The sequence below is a fragment of the Erythrolamprus reginae genome, chromosome 2 (genome assembly GCF_031021105.1).
Source record: "Erythrolamprus reginae isolate rEryReg1 chromosome 2, rEryReg1.hap1, whole genome shotgun sequence".
Classification (NCBI taxonomy): Eukaryota; Metazoa; Chordata; class Lepidosauria; order Squamata; family Dipsadidae; genus Erythrolamprus; species Erythrolamprus reginae.
The window spans coordinates 139743205-139765334 of record NC_091951.1 but is presented as its reverse complement, the minus strand read 5'-3'; the positions used below and the strand labels follow the sequence as shown (position 1 = coordinate 139765334).

At 39.7% G+C, this 22130-nt stretch overlaps 1 protein-coding gene across 1 annotated transcript in view; it reads right to left on the bottom strand.

Annotated features, from left to right (window-relative positions):
* DNAH9 (dynein axonemal heavy chain 9) overlaps positions 1–22130 on the bottom strand; it is a 285097-nt gene that overhangs the window by 243565 nt on the left and 19402 nt on the right. The window contains exons 5-16 of the mRNA XM_070739679.1: positions 20852–21063; positions 15133–15366; positions 10385–10552; positions 10123–10239; positions 9677–9827; positions 9025–9139; positions 7540–7608; positions 5508–5634; positions 3972–4227; positions 2985–3226; positions 882–1017; positions 33–229 (exon numbers count right to left, since the gene is read on the bottom strand). Of these exons, the coding sequence (XP_070595780.1) occupies positions 33–229; positions 882–1017; positions 2985–3226; positions 3972–4227; positions 5508–5634; positions 7540–7608; positions 9025–9139; positions 9677–9827; positions 10123–10239; positions 10385–10552; positions 15133–15366; positions 20852–21063 (2024 nt within the window). The remainder of the gene's footprint in view (positions 1–32; positions 230–881; positions 1018–2984; positions 3227–3971; positions 4228–5507; positions 5635–7539; positions 7609–9024; positions 9140–9676; positions 9828–10122; positions 10240–10384; positions 10553–15132; positions 15367–20851; positions 21064–22130) is intronic.

Here is a 22130-nt window from a genome sequence, read left to right as displayed (position 1 = left end):
TAATATGAGATTATGGCCACCAAGGATCAAACCTGATAATGAGGAAATGTGCAGTGATCTGCAAGCCTTGGTACCAGGGAAGAGACCCGGTAGATCTTATTGATGAGCCCTTCAATGATATCATAGAAACCATCGCTGGCACCAGCATCCAGAGAAGGACGAAATAGCATCTCAGGGACAGACAACTCCAGCTGCACTTTGAAAAGAGGAGCATGGCCTGCCTTGGAGTCTGCAGGATAAGAAGGCAGGTGTGAATGGTCTACTGACAGTTCATTCCCACTTCTGCAGTGAAACACTACTACCATTTTTCACAGTTTGGCACGCTTCATATAGCTTGGATTACTATTTTGAATGTTCTCAGCCAGTCCAACCTAAGGCCGTGCTGGCTATAAAGTCTAGGAACTCTATCCTAACACAGATGAAGCAACCAGCATGTCAGCAGTACAACCAGTCTATGGTCCCCAAGGCCATGTAAGTCAGGACTATTTTTATTGTAATAGCTACAATAACAGAGGTCTGAATGTTTACTTTATCTTCACGGAAACTAGGATGAGTCTTGTCTCGGATGCTTTTCAAGTTAGTTTCTTAAATAAATAGGCATAGATATCAGCATAATTTTGTGTGCAGGGGGTGAAATATACCTTCAACTTTAAACTCTTGTTTCTAATCACAACAGCTATAAAGGGAATAAATCTTGTTATCACAGCCCAGGTCTCTTGTAATCCTAATTCTGCACATTGCATCTGGATTAGAACATGAAGTTCCAATATTCTCTCCATCTCCGTTATGTTCACAATAGAAACAACAATAATGAATTAAACCACCCCACCACCACCCAAAACAAATGAGAAACGAATCTGGTCCACAAAGGACAAGTTCACCTGTATTTTCCAAAAGGTATTTAAGTGAACATTCAATGACATTAAAGAATCCATCCAGAATGATCTCATCTATATGCTCCAAATAAGCTTTCCATACATCTGAAGATGGATCTGCTTCAAAGAGTCTTAAATTTTCCTAAATACAAAGAAATCATAATCAAAAGATGTGTGCTTTGATCTTGTCTCAGCACTAATTGGAAAGGTACAAACAGCGCTACCTAGCATTACTTTTTCAATATATTTCTTTTAATCTAGCAGATACTGCTTGAGGAAATCATACATTCCGGCCTGACTGTAGATATCATATGTCCTGCAAGTGCCACATTTAGTGGCCTGAAAAGTGTTTGAGGATGATGTCTCAGTTTACATAAAGTAAAGGATAGGAACTATTAATCCAAATCATCATTAACTGTGTCTAATACCAATACTCAAATATTTCAATACATTCCTTCATCGCTTGCTATCTAATCTTTTATCTGAAGATGTTAAGTGGATCTCAGATATTTTTCCTATGAATCTTTTTGCCATCATGCCACCACCATCTTTCCAGAGCTTCTACTGACTTATCTTTTGAAAATCTGGCTCAATGTTATTTAGAATTTCATTATCTTCTAAACCAGGAGTGGGCAATTAATTTTGCCATGGGGCCACATGAGAAATTGGGATGGTTTTAGAGGGCCGGACTAATATAATTAACTCAGTTCTACCCAATACTGTAAAGACCCAGACCCTGGCCTGACCTAAACATCCAGACGCACTCTACAGACCCCTAATTGTTTGCTTTACGGCAACACGGTGCACCACAGTCACTGCGCTGGAGTGTTTGTGCAGTTTCTGTGCTCAGCCGCCTCAGTAGGAAGTCGGGGTCTGCTCCAGTACAAGGATGATAGAGCTCACCGCGTTCATCAGGAAAGCAGGAACCGGAGGTGTCCTGGCAGACGCGGTGAGCTCTTTCATCCTCACACTGGAGTGGACCCCGACCTCCGTGGACCAGTCACAGATAGCGGGTGGCCGGTCAAAGACAGCAGGTGGGCCAGATACGGCCCACGGGCTGCTCCTTGCCCAGGTCTGTTCTAAACGTTAAGGGCAGCAAGACATATTTGGATGTTTGTGAGGAGAAGATTTTAAGTTTGACCCTTGTTCCCACAATCAACTGATTATGCTGGTCTTTGACCATAATAAAGATTCTATTTGAGTAGATTTTCTGGAATAATATAATTTAACAATAGTGGAGAAAAATGTTTTTGGTTTATGTTTGGCTCAAAAAGGAAGTTATTAGTAATAACACTTGGAAGACTTTTGAGGAGTCTTAATAACATTGCCTAAAACCTCGCTTAATGTTTTTAATTGATCTTGTCCCAACTTGGACCTAATGTTTTGGCAACCCCTACAATTCTGAATATAATTGAAGAAGTATTTGGGAGGCTAAACCAATGATCAATTGACAAATGAAAAATCTTACTAAGATAATTTTTTTACAATTTACAAGAAATATGGAATAAAGAATTGGAGTCAGGTAACTTATAAATTCTGGTAATAAAATAATAAAATAAAAATTTAACAAGTCAGTCTCGGGTTTTAAAGAATATTTTTTCATGGTCTTAAGATGAGACTATTTCAGTAAAAAGAGTCATATACAAAAAAGAGAGAAAATACAAAAAGTATTTACCAGCTTTTTCCCCCCTCTTCATTCTGACTTTTTGTTGTCTCTTCTAAGTTTATGTTTTTGGTAGGGGTTTTTTCTACTTCAGTGTTTTATATAATTTGTTTTCAATGCATGCAATAAAATCAGTCTACACAGAATAATGAAACATCTATACCAGGTACAATTTCGGAATCTTTCTATTTAATCAGAAACATCTTGATTTGTAGATGTGGTTTATATCCCAACCTGCTCTAAATGAAAACAGTGATATATGATGAAAGTAGCTAGCAGTTTCTGACCTGGCACTCCTAGTATAATGTTAATATAAATGCATATTAAAGTGAAAGCACAGATGATACATTTCATGTGCATAACTAATACTTTTAGTCATGGGAACAAAATAATTGCAGATGACCTTTTCTAACAGATTAGTTATGTTCATATATGCATTGCCGTACCTTAATCAGAAAATGAATTTTATGGCCTGAATCTGTAATGAGCTGATAGTGCTTGTTCAATCGCTCATGCTGATTATCCAAGAATAGTAGAGTTTCTTTTTTGCCATCTTTTCTTTCAAAAACTGGAAAGACCCAAGATTTCATAGTATTCTGAATTTCCACGATGTTGTCTTTGGTTTTCTGGATCGTTTGCTCAAGATTTCGAACACTGTTAACCATGTGTGAAATGCGATCCCAAAGGCCTTCCAATAAAAGCAACAATGGAGAACATTTTAAGAAGCTAACAATGACAAGTCATCCAATCTATAAAACTGAGGGGGGAAATCATTTCTTGCTGTGCTCTTACTGAAAGGCCAGATGGCGTTCCCTTCGGAAACAAATGAATTGCGAGAAAATGTTACTGAACATGAGCTGTTTTCCTCTACATAAATATAGCTTTTGCATGACTGCAGTGTAATTTTGCCAAAGCAAAAATAATCTAATACAGAAGGCCAAAAACATAACTCTCATTATTACACAACCTTCAGCATTGAATGTCAGCAACCAATACTGTTTTTTTAAAGTTTTGGAAGAGAATCTCACCCATATATTCCAGCCACTTGGAAATGAATCAGCACCAACATGACTACCCATCCTACAAATATTTATTCATTATTTTTACTCTTTGTACGCTGTTAGGTTCTTTTCAAATGAGTCAAATTCCCTGACTATTAAAAGTGGAAAAGAAATGCCCCAACGTTCAAGCTAAGTTTACCCTTTATACTGGGTTCAAATAGGCGTAGCACTGTAGGCACTAGATGACTGCAATGGACAGAGAACACTAGGAAGAAGGAAATAGATATTTTTTTCACCCAATTTGGTACTGTCACATTCATCAGCCAAGGAGAAAAGGTGAGCAAGGAGAGCTTTTTGAAGAAGATCTGGCTTGGCTGAAAAATCAGAAATAGCTTTATTCCTACCACATGTGGCTCTACAAGTGGAACTTACCTTTTGTTTTCCAATTTAATGTTTCTTCTGCTTCTTTCAGCTGACTATCAATTTCATGCAGCTGATTCTCTATGAGTGGATATTCTACCTCCAGGACAGTGCACAATGTTTTGTTGTACCAAGTAACCATTAAATCCAAGTTGGCCACTAATTGCCTGAAGGATTCCCTAGAAGAATATAATTCTGCTGCTGTTTCTGGGATCTTCCCAATCTGATCTTCTCCAAGGTAGCTCACTTCTCTTAGAACGGACACCAGCTAGAAAATCACAAAGTAAAATAAAATCTTAGAAACATAGAAATATAGAAGACTGATGGCAGAAAAAGACCTCATGATCCATTATACTATTTTTTGTATTTTATCTTAGGATGGATATATGTTTATCCCAGGCATGTTCAAATTCAGTTACTGTGGATTTACCAACCACGTCTGCTGGAAGTTTGTTCCAAGGATCTACTACTCTTTCAGTAAAATAATATTTTCTCATGTTGCTTTTGATCTTTCCCCCAACTAACTTCAGATTGTGTCCCCTTGTTCTTGTGTTCACTTTCCTATTAAAAACACTTCCCTCCTGAACCTTGTTTAATCTTTTGACATATTTAAATGTTTCTATCATGTCCCCCCTTTTCCTTCTGTCCTCCAGACTATACAGATTGAGTTCATTAAGTCTTTCCTGATATGTTTTATGCTTAAGACCTTCCACCATTCTTGTAGCCCATCTTTGGACCCGTTCAATTTCTTTGAAACCTTTTCACTGATGTCCTTTTTTATTCTGTTAAAAAGTTGTACTTTTTCTCTCCTCTCTTTGTATATCTGTTTTGAGATTCAATTATGGAACTTTCTGAATACAGGTAATCAAATAGGAATACAGGAAGAAAGTTTCCTTCTCAACTCAAAAATATTAATTAGGATTGTCATCCCGCCACCAACATGGGATATTTCTAAAATTCAACCACAAGTGTTTCTACATACAGCAATTCCAGTTTTAAACTCACAAATGTTTATATAAATTACTAGGAAATATGGAGAGCATTGCTTTTACAGTCAAATTCATAAAGGTTTATCAGTTAACTCTATGGTGGTTTACAGAAACTCCACTGAAAAAACAACATGCTTCTGAATATTAACTGGTCATATTCAGTGACTTTAAACAAAGATGTCTTCTTTCATACATGCATATGACTGATCTATGATAACGGGCAGAAAATTATGCTGGGCTTTTGTTTTAATTCAGCATTTTTTTTTGTTGGATAAAATATTTAATTTGGAATATGTGTACTACAGTACATTCAAGCTCCACTGAATAACATGGTGCAAATCATCAGGTCTCAAGATGCTGCTATTCTATCGGAGGTGTGGGTGTGGGTGTGGGTGATTTATTTATTTATGTTAAGCCATGTAATTCTCTATCTCCTCGAGCAGTAGCAGAGATTGAGCCATTCTTGGCTCTAAGCATCCTCACTTTGCAAAACTTTATCTGTTTCTGCCAAAAAGAAGAGGGAGAAGTCTTCCAGAAGATTAATATTCTTTCATCTTACCTGAGGGTCAAAATTGACCGTAATCAGTTTACTCTCTGGATCTCTTTGGATAAGTGGTTGGGTGAGATTATACTGAGCTTTCACAGAGACAGTCTGGAACCATTCTTCATACAGCTTCTCTTGGTATCTGCCAGAAGACCAAACAATAATATCAACACTCTCTACACACTGTCAATAATGTTATTGGAAGAGATTCCCCTGGCTATGTTGCAAGCAAAGCTGAAGTGAAAAATTGTAGGTGGAAGTTCTTGCCCCTCTGTCTTTTCCGTCAAGAAAACTACTTGGCTCCTTCCTACAAAGTCATTCCTCCACAAAACTACTGCTCCTAGTAGATTCCAAGGTTGTTGCTCAATCAACTTTCAACTATTTTTCACTTACAACATATAAACACAATCCAATTTGCAAAATGAATCACAAGAAACCTGGCTCAAAAACATTAACTGCGAAAGGGACCTTGGAGTCCTAGTGGATGATCATTTGAACCAGCAGTGGTGCAGCAGCAGCCCAAAAAGCTAATACAATACTTGGTTGTATTTTTAAAAAGGCATAAAATCAAAATTACATGAAGTATTAGTACCACTTTATAAAGCCTTAGTAAGGCCACACTTGGAATATTGCATTCAATTTTGGTCACCAGACAACAAAAACCATTTTGAAATTTTGGGGAAAGTACAGAATAAAGCAACTAAGAGTCCTGGAGACTAAAACATATGAAGAATGTTGGGTTTGGCTAATCTAGAGAAAAGAAGTACTAGAAGTAACAGGACAGTAGCATTCTAGTATTTAAGGGGCTGCCACAAAGAGGAGGGGGTCAACTTATCTTCCAAAACATCAGAGGGCAGGACAAGAAGCAGTGGATGGAAACTAATCAAGGAGAGCTGCAACCTGGAGAAACTTCCAAACAGCAAGAACAATTAACCAGTGGAACAGCTTGCCTTCAGAAGTAGTAGGTAATTCATCACTGGAGGTTTTTAAGAGAAGACTGGATGGCCACTTGTCTAAAATGGTATATGCTGTTAGTACAAGATACATGGTTGTTAGGGTTTGCCATTGTAAGCTACCTATTGTAGTCTCTTGTACTATCACTTTAAATATTTTGGGCTGGTTTGCCATAAGAGAGCGTCAGTACTCCTTCCCTCAATGATGCTTTAACGCTCATTCGCTTTTGCTTTGCCTTGAGGGGGGAGTGTATTTGTTTAGTGCTTGTTATGGATTGTTTCTGTTTTGTATATATGTAAATAGTACTTATTAAGCATAACTAAGTCTGTGTCTTTTACTTTGGCTTTACCACACATCCACATTCTGTTAAAATTCTCTGCTCAGTGTATGTCAAATATCTCATAGCCTAGCTATACCGAGACATACCAACATATGGTCTCCTGCTTCAGCAGGGGACTGGACTAGAAGATTTCTCCTTCAACTCTATTCTATTCTACATAGCAATAGCACTTAGACTTATATACCACTTCACAGTGCTTTACAGCCCTCTCTAAGCAGTTTTACAGTGTCAGCATATTGGCCCCAACAATCTGGGTCCACATTTAAACCACCTCGGAAGGATGGAAAGCTGCGTCAACCTTGATCCTATGAGAATTGAATTGCCAAACAGCTAGCAGCCGGCAATCAGCAGAAGTACTTTGCAATACTGCATTCTAACCACTGTGCCACCACGACCGATTGCTCGTTGCTATTGCTATTTATTAATAAAGGAGAATATTTGTAGCTCAGGGTTGAAATGATGGGCCCTTTCCGATCTCTGAGTGTGTTTTTTTGCAGACGTTTCATTACCCAAAATAGGAAGCAACATTAGTGCTTTTATTTATTCTTCCCAAAGGACCCTATTTACCATGTTGATATCACATTGAATACAAAACATTTCTAAAATACTGAATTTAGTTAATTAAGCAACTTTAAAAAGTTGGATAAAATAAACTCCCCAACCCCTTTTAGCTACATATTGCACCAAACCAATAAAAATAATTTAGCAAAGGCAAATCTATTCTTACAATATTCTCTAATGAAACACATTTACCTTTCTAATAACTGGATCAAATCTTCATACTTTTGCACCACTTTTTTGCCTTCTGTAGAATCTAAGGAACTAGAAATAAAATACATCAAACATTATGACTTGATAATTTGACTGAAATTATGTGCTGGTCAATATTTTAAATAACTTTGTAGATAATGTTTACATGTAGATGCGATACAGTGGGAATATATACACTCAAACACCCATACCTTTCCTATGAAGTATTTTTCTTCCCGAGAGCTGAGATACATGTGATATTAATCATGGCTTGCTATTCCAAAGAATTTGGTGGGTTTTTTTTCAAAAGGTTCACATATGTTCATCCATATCAATGAATACATCCCAATAGTTTAGTCTACAGGGATCTATATAATAGTCTTCAATTGTCCTATCTTTCCTTTCTGGTACTAAAGAATATGAACCTATCTGAAATATCTTTAAGTATCCATTTCATAAAAATTGACTCCCAATTACATAACCGTGATATGTATATGTATTGTATGTATATATGCAATAGTTATCATTGAATAATGTTGAATTTTATCATTAAAATTCAAATCTATATATAAGCTATTATTCAAATCTATATAGAGAGCTGAGATGGCACCGTGGTTAGAGTGCAGTACCTGCAGTTCAGCAGTTCAAATTTCACTGGCTCAAGATTGACTCAGCCTTCCATAACCCTAACCCTAATCCTTCCATCCTTCCAAGGTGGGTAAAATGAGGAGCCAAATTGTTGGGGGCAATATGTTGACTCTGTAAACTTAGAGAGGGCTATAAAAGCACCATGAAAGGGTATATATAGTGCTGTTGCTATTGCTAATTACAATTCAAATCTGTATATAATTTTTTCTTATATCTTTTTCCAAAAGATATGACAAAAATAGAGAGAGAAATATTCACCACTCTAATATAGAGATGGGATTTGATTTTCTCAACAATCCACAACCACAAAGGCCTAACAAAATCCTGCAAGGTAAATCAGACTAGAACAAGGGAAAGAAGCCATGAAGAGTACTTTCTAGCCATTCCATTCTGGGTCACATAACCATAGGCAACCCCAGCATATTTTTAATAATGTTTGCTGTTGTTGACTTCTCTAGTCATACCAACATTGTTCTTATTCTGTTTTGTTTGGGATTTGGGGACTTAGCCTACTGAAAGATAAGACAGATGGACCAAGTGTCAAATCATGTAGATCAGGGCTCTCCAACCTTGGCAACTTTAAGACTTGTGGACTTCAACTCCCAGAATTCCTTAGCCAGCTTTGCGCAATTCTGGGAGCTGAAGTCCACAAGTCTTAAAGTTGTCAAGGTTGGAGATCCCTGGTTTAGGTAATCATTTTCCAAGATTCCATGAGGTTGGCAAAAATTAAAAGTATAGACTAAACCAAAAGCCCCTTTTCAAATTGATTTTGTAATGACAGAACACTGATATGGAAAGTCTGATAAAATAAATATTTATCTTTGAAGAAAACATACTCACCAACAACTGAGCTGTCTGAACTTATTAAATGGAATTTTGATCCTGAGTTTTAGTTCCTGAGCCCACTGAACCCCTCCAGCCACCAAAGGCATATTCTTATGCACTGGTGAATATCCTAAGAAACAAAATTCCGTCTGAAACTCAAAACATACCAACATTTTAAGTTGGGTTAATATTAATAACGTAGGTTATTAAAATACTAAAAAGAATCCTAAATTCCAACAAAAATCTCAGTCAGGGAAAAGGCTGTCCCTGGTTAAATAGGTGATGTTGACACCTTCCCTGACACCATCCTTGCAAGGATCAGTTTCTCAAAAAAAAAGTTAACTATCAACTAAAGTCAATTTTAAAAACCCTGATATTATAACACTTGAAAATATATTTTTCCTACCGAAAGTGAAAAATTAACATTAAATGAAGCCCGGTTGAATAACCCAATATTGGGTAACACATAGTATGTTGCTATTTTTACACCATCTTAACTTTTCTTGGCTGTTTGTTACATCTTTAATCTAAAACAGAAAATTACCTATAATGACAATTAGATAAGATAGTTGACCCTCATGGCAATTTTAAAAAAATGAAACTGCTCAGACCAAGTTATTATGAATACTTTCTGTTAACTGAATATGAAGACTTTCTAAACACATACTTATGTCTGTCTCCTCCTCAATATATTTCAGGTAGATCAACTTAGCATCATCAAGGTCTTTGTCGAACATTGCGATGAGAAAATTATATTTATCATAGGCTTCTGCTGCTATCATTGGTCGATCCAGGAGGCTTCCAAAAATGTCTATCAGCTATCACACAGGAAAAAAAGGAAAGAAACTGAACGTGCCTGTAATCATCATTTACAAACAAGAATCCTTGTCCTTGCTCACATATTTTCCTTAATGAGCTAGCTGTCAAAGTCCATAAAATTGTAATTATTTTAATGCTGTAGCCAACATAAAACCGATAATGAAGTATGCATCTATTGAAATATAAAAATCCATAAAACTAGTACCTCGATATAATGAGCATTTGTTGTTATTTAAAAATAACTAGGGCACTTTTCCTAGGTTCTGCAGTAGCTCAGTATAACAAATTGCAAACCTTGAATGCATGCTCCACACTAGCTGCATCATCAAAGGCTTGGCCAAAGAGAGTCCCCAACCGCCGATCAATATCTTCCATTTTGCTCTTAAAGTCACATACATCATTCTCAAACTCCTAAAGAAATCAAATAAATATTTTAATGAATAAAAGCCATTTCTGATTGAGCAGGATTTTCAACACCAGATACTTTTTACTTTATGTTGGATCCCTGAAGTCCTCTTTAGCAAAGATACAGAGCTTCTAATCCAAAATCACCTACCATATTAGCCACATCCAGACAGTCATACGTCCGGTCTGAAAATACTTTATACATTTCCTGAAATTCTTCATGCATACTCAGGACTTGCTGACTCAGAGACCTGCCTTTGATGCCACTAAACTCCAGCTTCTCCAGTTTCTCTATGTCCAGAACTGTCATCAGAAGATCCTACAGAAATCAACAATTCACAATTCATATGCTTGAAATTGAGGCTGGCTTTTGGACTTTAACAATATTACATACTGGTTATCCAGCCAAAAGCAAAACAAAAAATTAAAAATTCCAAAACTTTTTTCAGATAATTTATTTCTCATCCCTAATTGTATCACACAGTTTTCTGAGCAAGATAATTTGTATTTATCAACTTATAGACAGATTCTTTGACAGAGTGAAGAAGACAGCATAAGTCATAGGTGCTATGGCTCTGAGTTCTGATACACAATCATATTGATCAAGGACATTTAAAAAATTATTACTGCTGGATCTTGTTCTGAGGCTGTTCAAAAGAAACATCTTCTGTAACCAAACAGAAATACTCTAATTTGTTGCTTTCCTCTTTAATGGCTCCCTGCATTTAAGATCGGATTTTGTCTCTTCTGGAAACAAATACAATATAAGCATAAAAATATAATAAATAAATAAATGACACAAATATTTTACGAGTACACTAGAACACGTTGTAAGCCACCCTGAGTCTAAGGAAAGGGCGGCATAAAATTGAAATAGATAGATGATAGATAGATGATAGATAGATAGATGATAGATAGATAGATAGATGATAGATGATAGATAGATGATAGATAGATAGATAGATAGATAGATAGATGATAGATGATAGATAGATAGATAGATAGATAGATAGATAGATAGATAGATAGATAGATAGATAGATGATAGATGATAGATGATAGATAGATAGATAGACAGACAGACAGACAGACAGACAGACAGACAGATAGATAACACTGCTAACAAGGTCAAATTTTCTCAGAATAAAACAAGCAGGTCCAACTCTAAATATGGATTTCTATATATGTTTTATTGTTTGTTTCCTCTGCCTCTAATACTTTGATATGATAGTAGATATGTTGCCATGAGGTAGGAAGAACGGAGGCATAAACAAAAATTTGAATAAATAAATAAATAAATTACAAAAACTTCCTACAGGTGCATTGTATTGGGACTCAATGACTAGACGTAAGTACTAAATATAAAGTACTACATAAAAGTAAATATAACCTAAGTAGCACTAGCGGTGGAAGTGATGTGCCGGTGCCTGAAGGCTGTTGGGACTGTTGGGGCCTGGATGGATGTCAACAGACTCAAGCTCAACCCGGATAAGACGGAGTGGCTGTGGGTTTTGCCTCCCAAGGACAATCCCATCTGTCCGTCCATTATCCTGGGGGGGGAATTATTGACCCCCTCAGAGAGGGTCCGCAACTTGGGCGTCCTCCTCGATCCACAGCTCACATTAGAGAACCATCTTTCAGCTGTGGCGAGGGGGGCGTTTGCCCAGGTTCGCCTGGTGCACCAGTTGCGGCCCTATCTGGACCGGGACTCATTGCTCACAGTCACTCATGCCCTCATCACCTCGAGGTTCGACTACTGTAATGCTCTCTACATGGGGCTACCTTTGAAAAGTGTTCGGAAACTTCAGATCGTGCAGAATGCAGCTGCGAGAGCAGTCATGGGCTTACCTAGGTATGCCCATGTTTCACCATCACTCTGCAGTCTGCATTGGCTGCCGATCAGTTTCCGGTCACAATTCAAAGTGTTGGTTATGACCTTTAAAGCCCTTCATGGCATTGGACCAGAATATCTCTAAGACCGCCTCCTGCCGCACGAATCCCAGCGACCGATTAGGTCCCACAGAGTGGGCCTTCTCCGGGTCCCGTCAACTAAACAATGTCGGTTGGCGGGCCCCAGGGGAAGAACCTTCTCTGTGGCGGCCCCGACCCTCTGGAACCAACTCCCCCCGGAGATTAGAACTGCCCCTACTCTTCCTGCCTTCCATAAACTCCTTAAAACCCACCTTTGCCGTCAGGCATGGGGGAACTGAAACATCTTCCCCTGGGCATGTTTAATTTATATATGGTATGCTTGTGTCTATGTCTGTTAGTATATGGGGTCTTTTTAAATCTTTAAAATTTTAAATTTAGATTATTTATGATTTGTTTCCACGTGTTGTGAGCCGCCCCGAGGCTTCGGAGAGGGGCGGCATACAAATCTAAGTAATAAATAAATAAATAAATAAATGTTGACTCTGCAGGCTAAAATCTATGCATTAAGTATATTTATTCTATTATGCTTGCAAAGGGTATTTGCACATAATGGAGCTTTTAATATGTTGATCTAAAAGTTGGGAAAATATTGTTCTCTTTAAAACCCCACAGTGGTCTTTCTACCTCATCCTCTAGAATTTTGAATAGCAATCGGGAAACATAGTTTCTTTCCATCTGGATCAGAAAAGGTAATAGAAGTGCCTAGATCTGTAATGGATTAGATAAGGGCCAATAAACTAAACTTCAAAACAAGTAACCGCTGCTAGTAAGTGTGGGGGGGGGGTTGGAAAGTAGTGTACAACCAATTAAAAACAGACTTACATTCTAATAAGTAAGAATATGGTGGAGACCTTATATTAAGCAGAAGCCCTTATTGGACAAGTAACGTGACATAATTTGCTGTACATTTTTTAAATGTTATATTTGATTCTGCATACAAAACTAAATAATCTAATGCCTATCAACACTGACATTTTTGAATCATCATTAATACTGATACAAAAACCTTCTTTTTTGTCTTTTTAATTGTCTATTAGTATTTAAATATTAGACTACTAAGAATTTTTAATCAATATTGTACAAATGCCATAGTATCAGAAAAAAACATATAGTATGTTTTACAACAGGAGTGTCAAACTCGATTTCATTGAGGGCCACCATCAGGGTTGTGTTTGACCTCGGGGTGCAGGAGTGGGCATGGCCAGGTGGGCGTGACCAGCTCACTGTCACTCATGTCAGGGGTGCCTATGGTGGCCTATGCTCTCTGCCAGAGAAAACGGGCTCCTGAGCTCCATTTTTGGCTGCAACAGCCTCCTGCAACTTCTGCCAGCAAAAACAGAGTTCCGTATGGCTGCACACGGCCCTCCCAAGCTCCTTTTTCACAGGCAGAGGCACCATGGGTCAATAGTCCTTCTCTTTTTCCAGGGTGGCAACACAGGCCAGATCTAAGCACCTCACAGGCCGAATCTGGCTCCCAGGCGTTGAGTTTGAAAGCTCTGTTTTACAACAATATTATAAGACTTATTTTGTTAAAAAAAAATGATGCCTGCATTTCCCTTATAGAATAATGCTACCATTACCACATTTTTTTAACCACCCAGACTATCAAATGCAACACCTCTCAGGCCAAAATTGCTCAGCCCATTACTTATAACTTTTTAACACCAAAGCAGATTAGCACACTATTTTGTAACTAGGCTCTCTCATGAAACATCACCAAACTATTGCCGAACATAAATTTTTTCTCTATTTGTGTCCATTTTCCTATATCAGCAGGTGCACAAACACAATAGTTTGCTGCCCAGCAATAAAAATTTAATGAATTATTATTAGAAAATATCATAATTTTTAAAAGAAATAGATGATTCCTGTGTTCTTTGCAAGGATAATTAAAGAGATATACAAAACTTTGTAACTTCCAATTAATAATAATTTGTATTTTTGTCTAAAGTTAGTACTTTAAGAAAAGAGAGCAAAATATTCTAGATGAGGGTTTTTTTTCCAGAAATGGGGCTGGTAACAAGAGTTGGTGTTATAATTAGAGATGACCTTGATGAGGATATGCAAGCTCTGTTACCAAGGCAACAAGGAGTAAACCATGTTTGAAGACTGTCCAGATAACTTTTGGAAGTGGCTCCCTTTCTCCTTCCTATAACCAGTGAATCAAGGAGGAATAGTGAAAATGACCCACACCCACTCAAAAGCACCTCACATTTTGGTAGCATCTCCTTGTCTCCAATGCATATTCTCCTGGAGTTGTGCAACTACTATATGACTCCAGGAAAAGATATAACTTGTTTCAAGGTTCCCCCAGTCTATCAAAATGTACAGCATTTTAATGCATTCAAGAAGAACCCAATGGACAGTTGACCAGTGAAGAGAGAAGGAGCAAAAGAAAGCCAGCAATCTTTCTGTGCTTCACCATGGAGCTGACTTCTATTAGTTCAACTCCTTTTGAAGAAAAGGATTAGTTTTCAGCAGAGGGTTAAATGCTTATTTAAAAAGTATCTAAGCAACAAGTAACCAATGCAAGAGAGGGGTTGCAGTATGAAACATTGGAAAATCAACGTACTCTAACCTCCTTCACTATGTAAACTTTCCCAATCAAGTCTTCATTGGGCTTATCCTTCTTTTAAAGCCATGTTGCTAAATCAGATTTCAGTTTGGAGACATAAAAGGGAGAATTCTGGTTTGAACGTCCCTGATGCTCAAACCAGAATAGTCCTGAAGGTCATACCCAAAGACTTTATGGGAGGGAGCATCATTGAGCCAGTCTAAATGAGCAACAGACATTCGGGGGTCACGCTTGTTCCATACTCAGATGCAATTGTGGAAAGACTAAATCCACAGTTTAAGCCATGAAAGCAGAGGGTCAAAAAAAAATGTTGGAAATTGGTTGCAGGAAACAAAATACATTGCTTCTGTAGAAATGATTCATTGTTCTATTTTTCATAGCAAAGTACTTACATGTACTACGTGAAGCCTCTCTAGGAAATTATTCAGTTGTGCAAAAACCATTACAGGAGGAAAATCCCATTGCTTTACTTCTTGTTCTGGCTGAAAATAATTGTTAAGATTTTCTCTTCTTTCTTCAAAAATCTGTTTAAAGTAGTCAAAAACATTAAAAGCTTTCTGAACTTTATTCAGACTTTCTTCTGTTTCTCCTTTAAGTAGATCTTCGGGACTGAGAAAATTCTTGGCCTGGTTGGACAGAACAGAAAAACAAATTAAATATTTGCAAGTTTTACAAGGAACAAGCATAGTAAAAGATGTGCTGCTTTGCTTTGTCCGTCTCCTAACACATACCTCCCAGAGACCAATTAGAGCACACAGATTTGGCCTCCTCCATGTCCCGTCAGTCAAGCAATATAGGCTGGCGGGACCTCGGGGGAGAGCCTTCTCTGTTGCCGCCCCAACTCTTTGGAATAAAATCCCACCTGATGTCCACACTGCTCCCATTCTACTGGCTTTCCGTAAAGCCACAAAGACATGGCTATGCCGGCAGGCTTGGGGATCCTAAATTAACACCAACTTGACCACCTGTATGAACATGATTACGTGAATGGTATGTATGTGTGTCATGAACCGTCTTGTTATGAGTTTTAATTAGGGTTTTAGAACTACAGTGGTCCCCCGATTATCGTGAGGGTTCCGTTCCAGAACCCCTCGCAATGATCGGTTTTTCGCGAAGTAGCGGTGCGGAAGTAAAAACACCATCTGCGCATGCGCAGATGGTGTTTTTACTTCCGCCGCAGCAGCGAGAAGCCGAAGATTGGGGTTTCCACGCCGCCCACGCAAACTCCTCGCTGCTGCCGCGCCCGCCGCTTGTCTGCCCGCCGCTTGTCCGCCGCCTGCCTGCCCGCGCACCCGCCCTTCGCCCGCACCCGCCCTTCGCCCGCCCACGCCGTTCGCTCGCACCGCTTCCCAGCTGAGTCCTGAAGCGAACTTCCGGAAGTTCGCCTTTGACGTTTGGCTTCGGGACTCAGTTGGGAAGCCGCGCGGCTGTTTTAAAATGTCGCCGCCGGCATGGGGGGCTTCCTAGCAGCCCCCCAAACCCGGGTTGGGGGTCCGGGGGGTGCTGGCAAGCCCCCCATGCTGGTGGCGACGTTTTAAAACAGCCGCGCGGCTTCCCAACTGAGTCCCGAAGCCAAACGCGGAAGTTCGCCTTTGACATTTGGCTTCGGGACTCAGTTGGGAAGCCGCGCGGCTGTTTTAAAACGTCGCCGCCAGCATGGGGGGCTTCCTAGCAGCCCCCCAAACCCGGGTTGGGGGTCCAGGGGGTGCTGGCAAGCCCCCCATGCCGGCGGCGACGTTTTAAAACAGCCGCGCGGCTTCCCAACTGAGTCCCGAAGTCAAACGCGGAAGTTCGCCTTTGACGTTTGGCTTCGGGACTCAGTTGGGAAGCCGCGCGGCTGTTTTAAAACGTCGCCGCCGGCATGGGGGGCTTCCTAGCAGCTCCCCAAACCCGGGTTGGGGGTCCGGGGGGTGCTGGCAAGCCCCCCATGCCGGCGGCGACATTTTAAAACAGCCGCGCGGCTTCCCAACTGAGTCCTGAAGCCAAACGCGGAAGTTCGCCTTTGACGTTTGGCTTCGGGACTCAGTTGGGAAGCCGCGCGGCTGTTTTAAAACGTCACCGCCAGCATGGGGGGCTTCCTAGCAGCCCCCCAAACCCGGGTTGGGGGTCCGGGGGTGCTGGCAAGCCCCCCATGCCGGCGGCGACGTTTTAAAACAGCCGCATGGCTTCCCAACTGAGTCCCGAAGCCAAACGCGGAAGTTCGCCTTTGACGTTTGGCTTCGGGACTCAATTGGGAAGCCGCGCGGCTGTTTTAAAACGTCGCCGCCGGCATGGGGGGCTTCCTAGCAGCCCCCCAAACCCGAGTTGGGGGGCCGGGGGTGCTGGCAAGCCCCCCATGCCGGTGGCGACGTTTTAAAACAGCCGCATGGCTTCCCAACTGAGTCCCGAAGCCAAACGCGGAAGTTCGCCTTTGACGTTTGGCTTCGGGACTCAGTTGGGAAGCCGCGCGGCTGTTTTAAAACGTCGCCGCCGGCATGGGGGGCTTCCTAGCACCCCCCCGAACCCGGGTGGCCGGGCGAGCAGCGAGCGAACGGCGGGTGGCCGGGCGAAGGGCGGGCGAGCGGCGAACGGCGGGCGAGCGGGTGCTGGGGGGGCTTCTCGCCCTCCCGCCAGCAAGAGGGGGAAGACCCAGGGAAGCCGCCCAGCAGCTGATCTGCCCGGCGCCATCTACGCATGCGTGGCCATAGAAAAAAGGGTGCGCATGCGCAGATGGTGTTTTTACTTCCGGGTTGAAAAATCGCGATATAGCGTTTCGCAATGATCGAGATCGCGAAACGCGGGGGACCACTGTATAGTTTTTTTTCTTGACTTCTTCTTATTGTATAACACAGCAAATGAGATCACTATGCTGGATTTCGTATTTCATCACCAGTCGGGCGCTTCCCAAGCACCTAGGACTGTGTGATGTAGCGGCGAATTATGTTTGCCGATCCCAGTAAAGTGGCCTTCTGCTATTGACAGATGGAGATTTTGTTAATTCCAATGATTTTCAAATGTCCACTGAGATCCTTTGGCACTGCACCCTTGGGATTGGGCGGGACAGAAGAATGAATGAATGAATGAATGAATGAATGAATGAATGAATGAATGAATGAATGAATAAATAAACAAACAAACAAACGAAACACTCACATTGATTTGATAATTAGCAAAATGGAAGTTCAGTAGATTTGGACACAGATGTGTTATTTATTTATTTATTAATTATTGGGTTAGTATCACAACATAACAAACAATATACAATCTAAAAATCCAATTAATTTTACTAGAAAAACTTTAAAACTCTAAGTTAGGTTTATAACAATTGCATAAGTGAGTTCCTTATCTACCAACCAAAAGGTATTGCACATGCGTTCCGTTTCCTCCCTTTTAATTAATTTTTTGTTTGATAAGAAAAGAAATTAAAACAACAGTGGAAAAAGAGAAGGAGGCTAAAATTCCATGTGAACTTCCAAGAATAAAGGAGACTGAATGTACAATAGCAGCTTCCTGCTAGCAGCATCCCATGTTCTTAAAGTATCTTATTTAGTGAATCATCATTATGTCATCAATGTTGTGAATATGAGATGCTCAGAATCTCTTTGCAATGCAACTGCAGCACTGAGAGATTCACCCACCATTGATTTCAGGGGCTTAATAGGTAAGCAAACTTTAAGTCTTTCAACTCTTTTTGATATCACAGGTGGCAAGAATCAACTATTTCAGATGTGCTGGCAAAATAAGTATTTTTCTAAAATAGATTCATAATATGGGGTTCTCTGAGGTTCAAGGTTCCTTCTCAAAGAAAAGGGCAGTTGTGGCTAGGAGGGCCTTTACTCAAATGTGTGTTGTGCGCTAGCTACACTCTTTCTTGGATAGAGAGACTTTTCCGTTGGACTTTCATGCCCTGACCATCTCTTGTCTGCACTACTGCAATATGCTTTACATGGAGCTACCATTTAAAAGTATCCAGAAGGTTCATCTGGTACAGGGGTAGGAAAAGTTGGCTCTTCTATGACATGTGGACTTCAACTCCCAAAATTCTTGGGCTAACATGATTGGCTCAGGAATTCTGGGAGTTGAAGTCCATAAGTCATAAAAGAGCCAACTTTGCCTACCCCTGATCTGGTACATCCCCATGTACAATTGGTGGGTCACTGTGTGACACAGAATGCTGGACTCGATGGGCTTTGGCCTGATTCAGCATGGTTCTTCTTATGTTCTTATATGTTGTTAGCCGCCCCGGGTCTACGGAGAGGAGCGGTATATATATATATATATGTATGTAGATTGTTCTGAGTTCGGGTTTTGCCCTGTGTAATATTTTGCATGTTTATGCGACGTTTCGGCAAAATCACATTCACCATCATCAGGCTGAAGTTTCCAAGCTTCATGCTGTTGTAAAATGGAATGTTTGCAACTGTCATTTCTTCCTAGTATATAGTGTGGGGGTGGAGATTTGGTTTGAATGTAACAAATAGATTGGGTGATTATGTTTCAGTGATCTGATTGGTTGTTGTAGTCATAATTATTAGAAGGATTGACATGGTGATTTTTATGAAGTGTTTTTGTTTAAGGCTGGTTTCCAAATTTCAAAATTCCAAATTCATAATTATTAGAAGGATTGACATGGTGATTTTTATGAGGTGTTTTTTTGTTTAAGGCTGGTTTCCAAATTTCTGGTAGGCGGGACGTGTCATCTCTTTTATTTATGCAAAGGGGGCTCCTCTCAATTTCTATGGCTTCTAGAGCAATTCTTCTATATAAATTCTCTGTTTTGTGAAGTAATTTAGTTTTTTCAAAGTCAATTTCGTGCCCTGTTTTTTTAATGTGCTGGACAAGGGAGGAAGTCTTTTCTTCTTTTTTAACTGCATTCACATGTTCTGCAAGGCGTGCACTTACTCTTCGGTTGGTTTGTCCAATGTATGTGGCTGCACATGTTTTGCAAGGGATTTCATAGATTCCTTGGTATTCCAATTGGATTTTATCTTTCGGGCTCCTTAGGATATTAGATATTTTTTGGTTGGTGCAAAATGAAGTTTTGATGTTATGTTTGTGCAGAATTTTACTAATTTTGTCTGTGGTGCCCTTGATGTAAGGGAGGATGGTGGTACCATTGTCCTGTTCTTGATCTTGTTTTTTGGGGGGTGTCTCTTTTTTGATTAGGTTTGTGATTGTTTTCTCTTCGAATCCATTAGAAATTAATACATCTTTGAGTTTGTTCAATTCAGTTTTTAAGTGCTCATGGTCAGCTAAGCGTTTGGTTCTGGTGATGAGAGTTTTGGCCACTGAGGTGATTTGTTTATTTATTTATTAATAAATAAATAAATAAATAAATAAATAAATAAATACATACATACATACATACATACATACATACATACATACATACATAACTGTGCAAGCCATCTTGGGTGTCCCAAGGGCAACATATGTAACACCTCTGTCACATGCGCTATATTCGGTATTGGTTTGCTTTTGGGTCCAACACAAGGTGTTGCTTATGACCTTTAAAACCCTACATAGTATGAGGTCAGATTACCTGTGGAATCATCTTTGCCCTATTATATTAGCCCATCCCACCCAGTCAGGCAGGAAAGGAGGTCAGGGTGGGGGGATACCTCATCTCTGGAAGGAGGACTTCCAGATGGTGGAGGCAATGGCACATGTGGTGGACCACATGTGCAATGGCAATGGCACATGTGGTGGACCACATGTGCAATGGCAATGGCACATGTGGTGGACCATGTGACTCCAGGAGGAGAGCTTTCTCTGCCATTGTTTCCACCATCTGGAAGTCCTCCTTCCAGAGATGAGGTACCCCACCACCCTGACCTCCTGGTCTTTTGAAAATGTCTAAAAACTTGGCTCTGTCATTTTGCTTGAGGCGTGAAGAACAACATTCAGTCATAGGGCTAGTTAGCACCTTGAAGGCCTGGCCCTGCCTTTTTAATTTTTAATTTGATTGTTCTACTTTTGTTTGCATCCTAACGTAATATTTATATGCAGCTTTTATGTTTTTATGCCTTGCTTGTACACTGTCCAGAGTTGCCCCGTGCAGGAGAGAGATGGTTTCCAAACATGATAAGCAAGCAAACAAACAGACAGGATTAGAACTGCTTCAGGTCTTACCTGCTGAATAAGAAGATTGCAGATTTCTTGAAGAAGCACAATTATCCTAGCAGGTGAACAGTAATATTTTGAAGTGCCCCATATTAAGCACACTGTATGAAGCATGCAATTTAATAATGGTTTCACCTCATTAAATTCCACATTTTCTATTTCTTCCAGTGGGCGCTGAAGAGGTTTTAGGTGCAAATTTATATCCCGAGCTTCAATCAAAGCTGTGATTTTTGAAAACAAAGAAGTTTTTAAAAAGAAGAAATACTTATCTTTGTGTGATTCTTCTAAGACAATATAAGAATAACATTCCTTGAAAATAAATCATTTTATATTCAAAGGGATTTATCCCCAAGTATTCATATTGTGAATTAGAGTGCCAACAAATTTATCTTGGCTTTATGTTGCATGCAGTCAGATAACATGGGATATTAAAATTAATGCAATCTCTTCTTAAAATTGCGGAGAAAAAGAAAGGCAAAGAAAATACATCACCCAAAAGTAACAACATACTATATAACTCAAATTTCCTGCAGATAAGATAAGTATGTTGTAGGATTCAGCTGTTCCTTAACGAAAAAAAATTAATGCATGAATGATATACAGGTAGTCCTCAACCACAATTAAGCCGCAAATCTTTGTTGCTAAGCAAGACAGTTGTTAAGTCCAGTTTCCCGATTTTATTACCTGGCTTGCCACAGCTGTTAGGTCAATCACTGTAGTTAGCAACATAGTTATTAAGTGAATCTGGACTCTCCCCTCCCCTGCTGACTTTGCTCCTAGGAAGTTTGCAAACAGTGATCACATAACCCCGGGACACTACACCTATCATAAATATATAACAACTGCCCACAGATTAGTCATTTACAAATTGTATCAATGGACAAGAATGAAATCAAGCATTTGGTTCCACCCTACCTATTATTATTTTTATTCTACTGAATACTTCTAAGCTTAATGTGGGAGACCAGTTTCCCTTTTAAGCATCCCAGCTGCCTCAATTAAAAAAAAACAGTTTTAAATCAGCCTTACTGATTTAGGGTCAAAGATAGCCATTAAGGAAGAATAGACATAGCAGGGAGCAAATGATGGGAACATAAACCAGGAAGAGGAAGAATTAAAAGTCAAAGTTCACATTGGTATAAATAGACTAATTGTGTTCTTGGCATCGATGTGATAAACATATGCACTTATTCAATATTTAGTGTATTACTATTGTTTACCTATTAGAAAGGCAATTATGCAAAACTTAGTTACTTCATTAGATAGTTCCATATAGGCATAGCAAAAG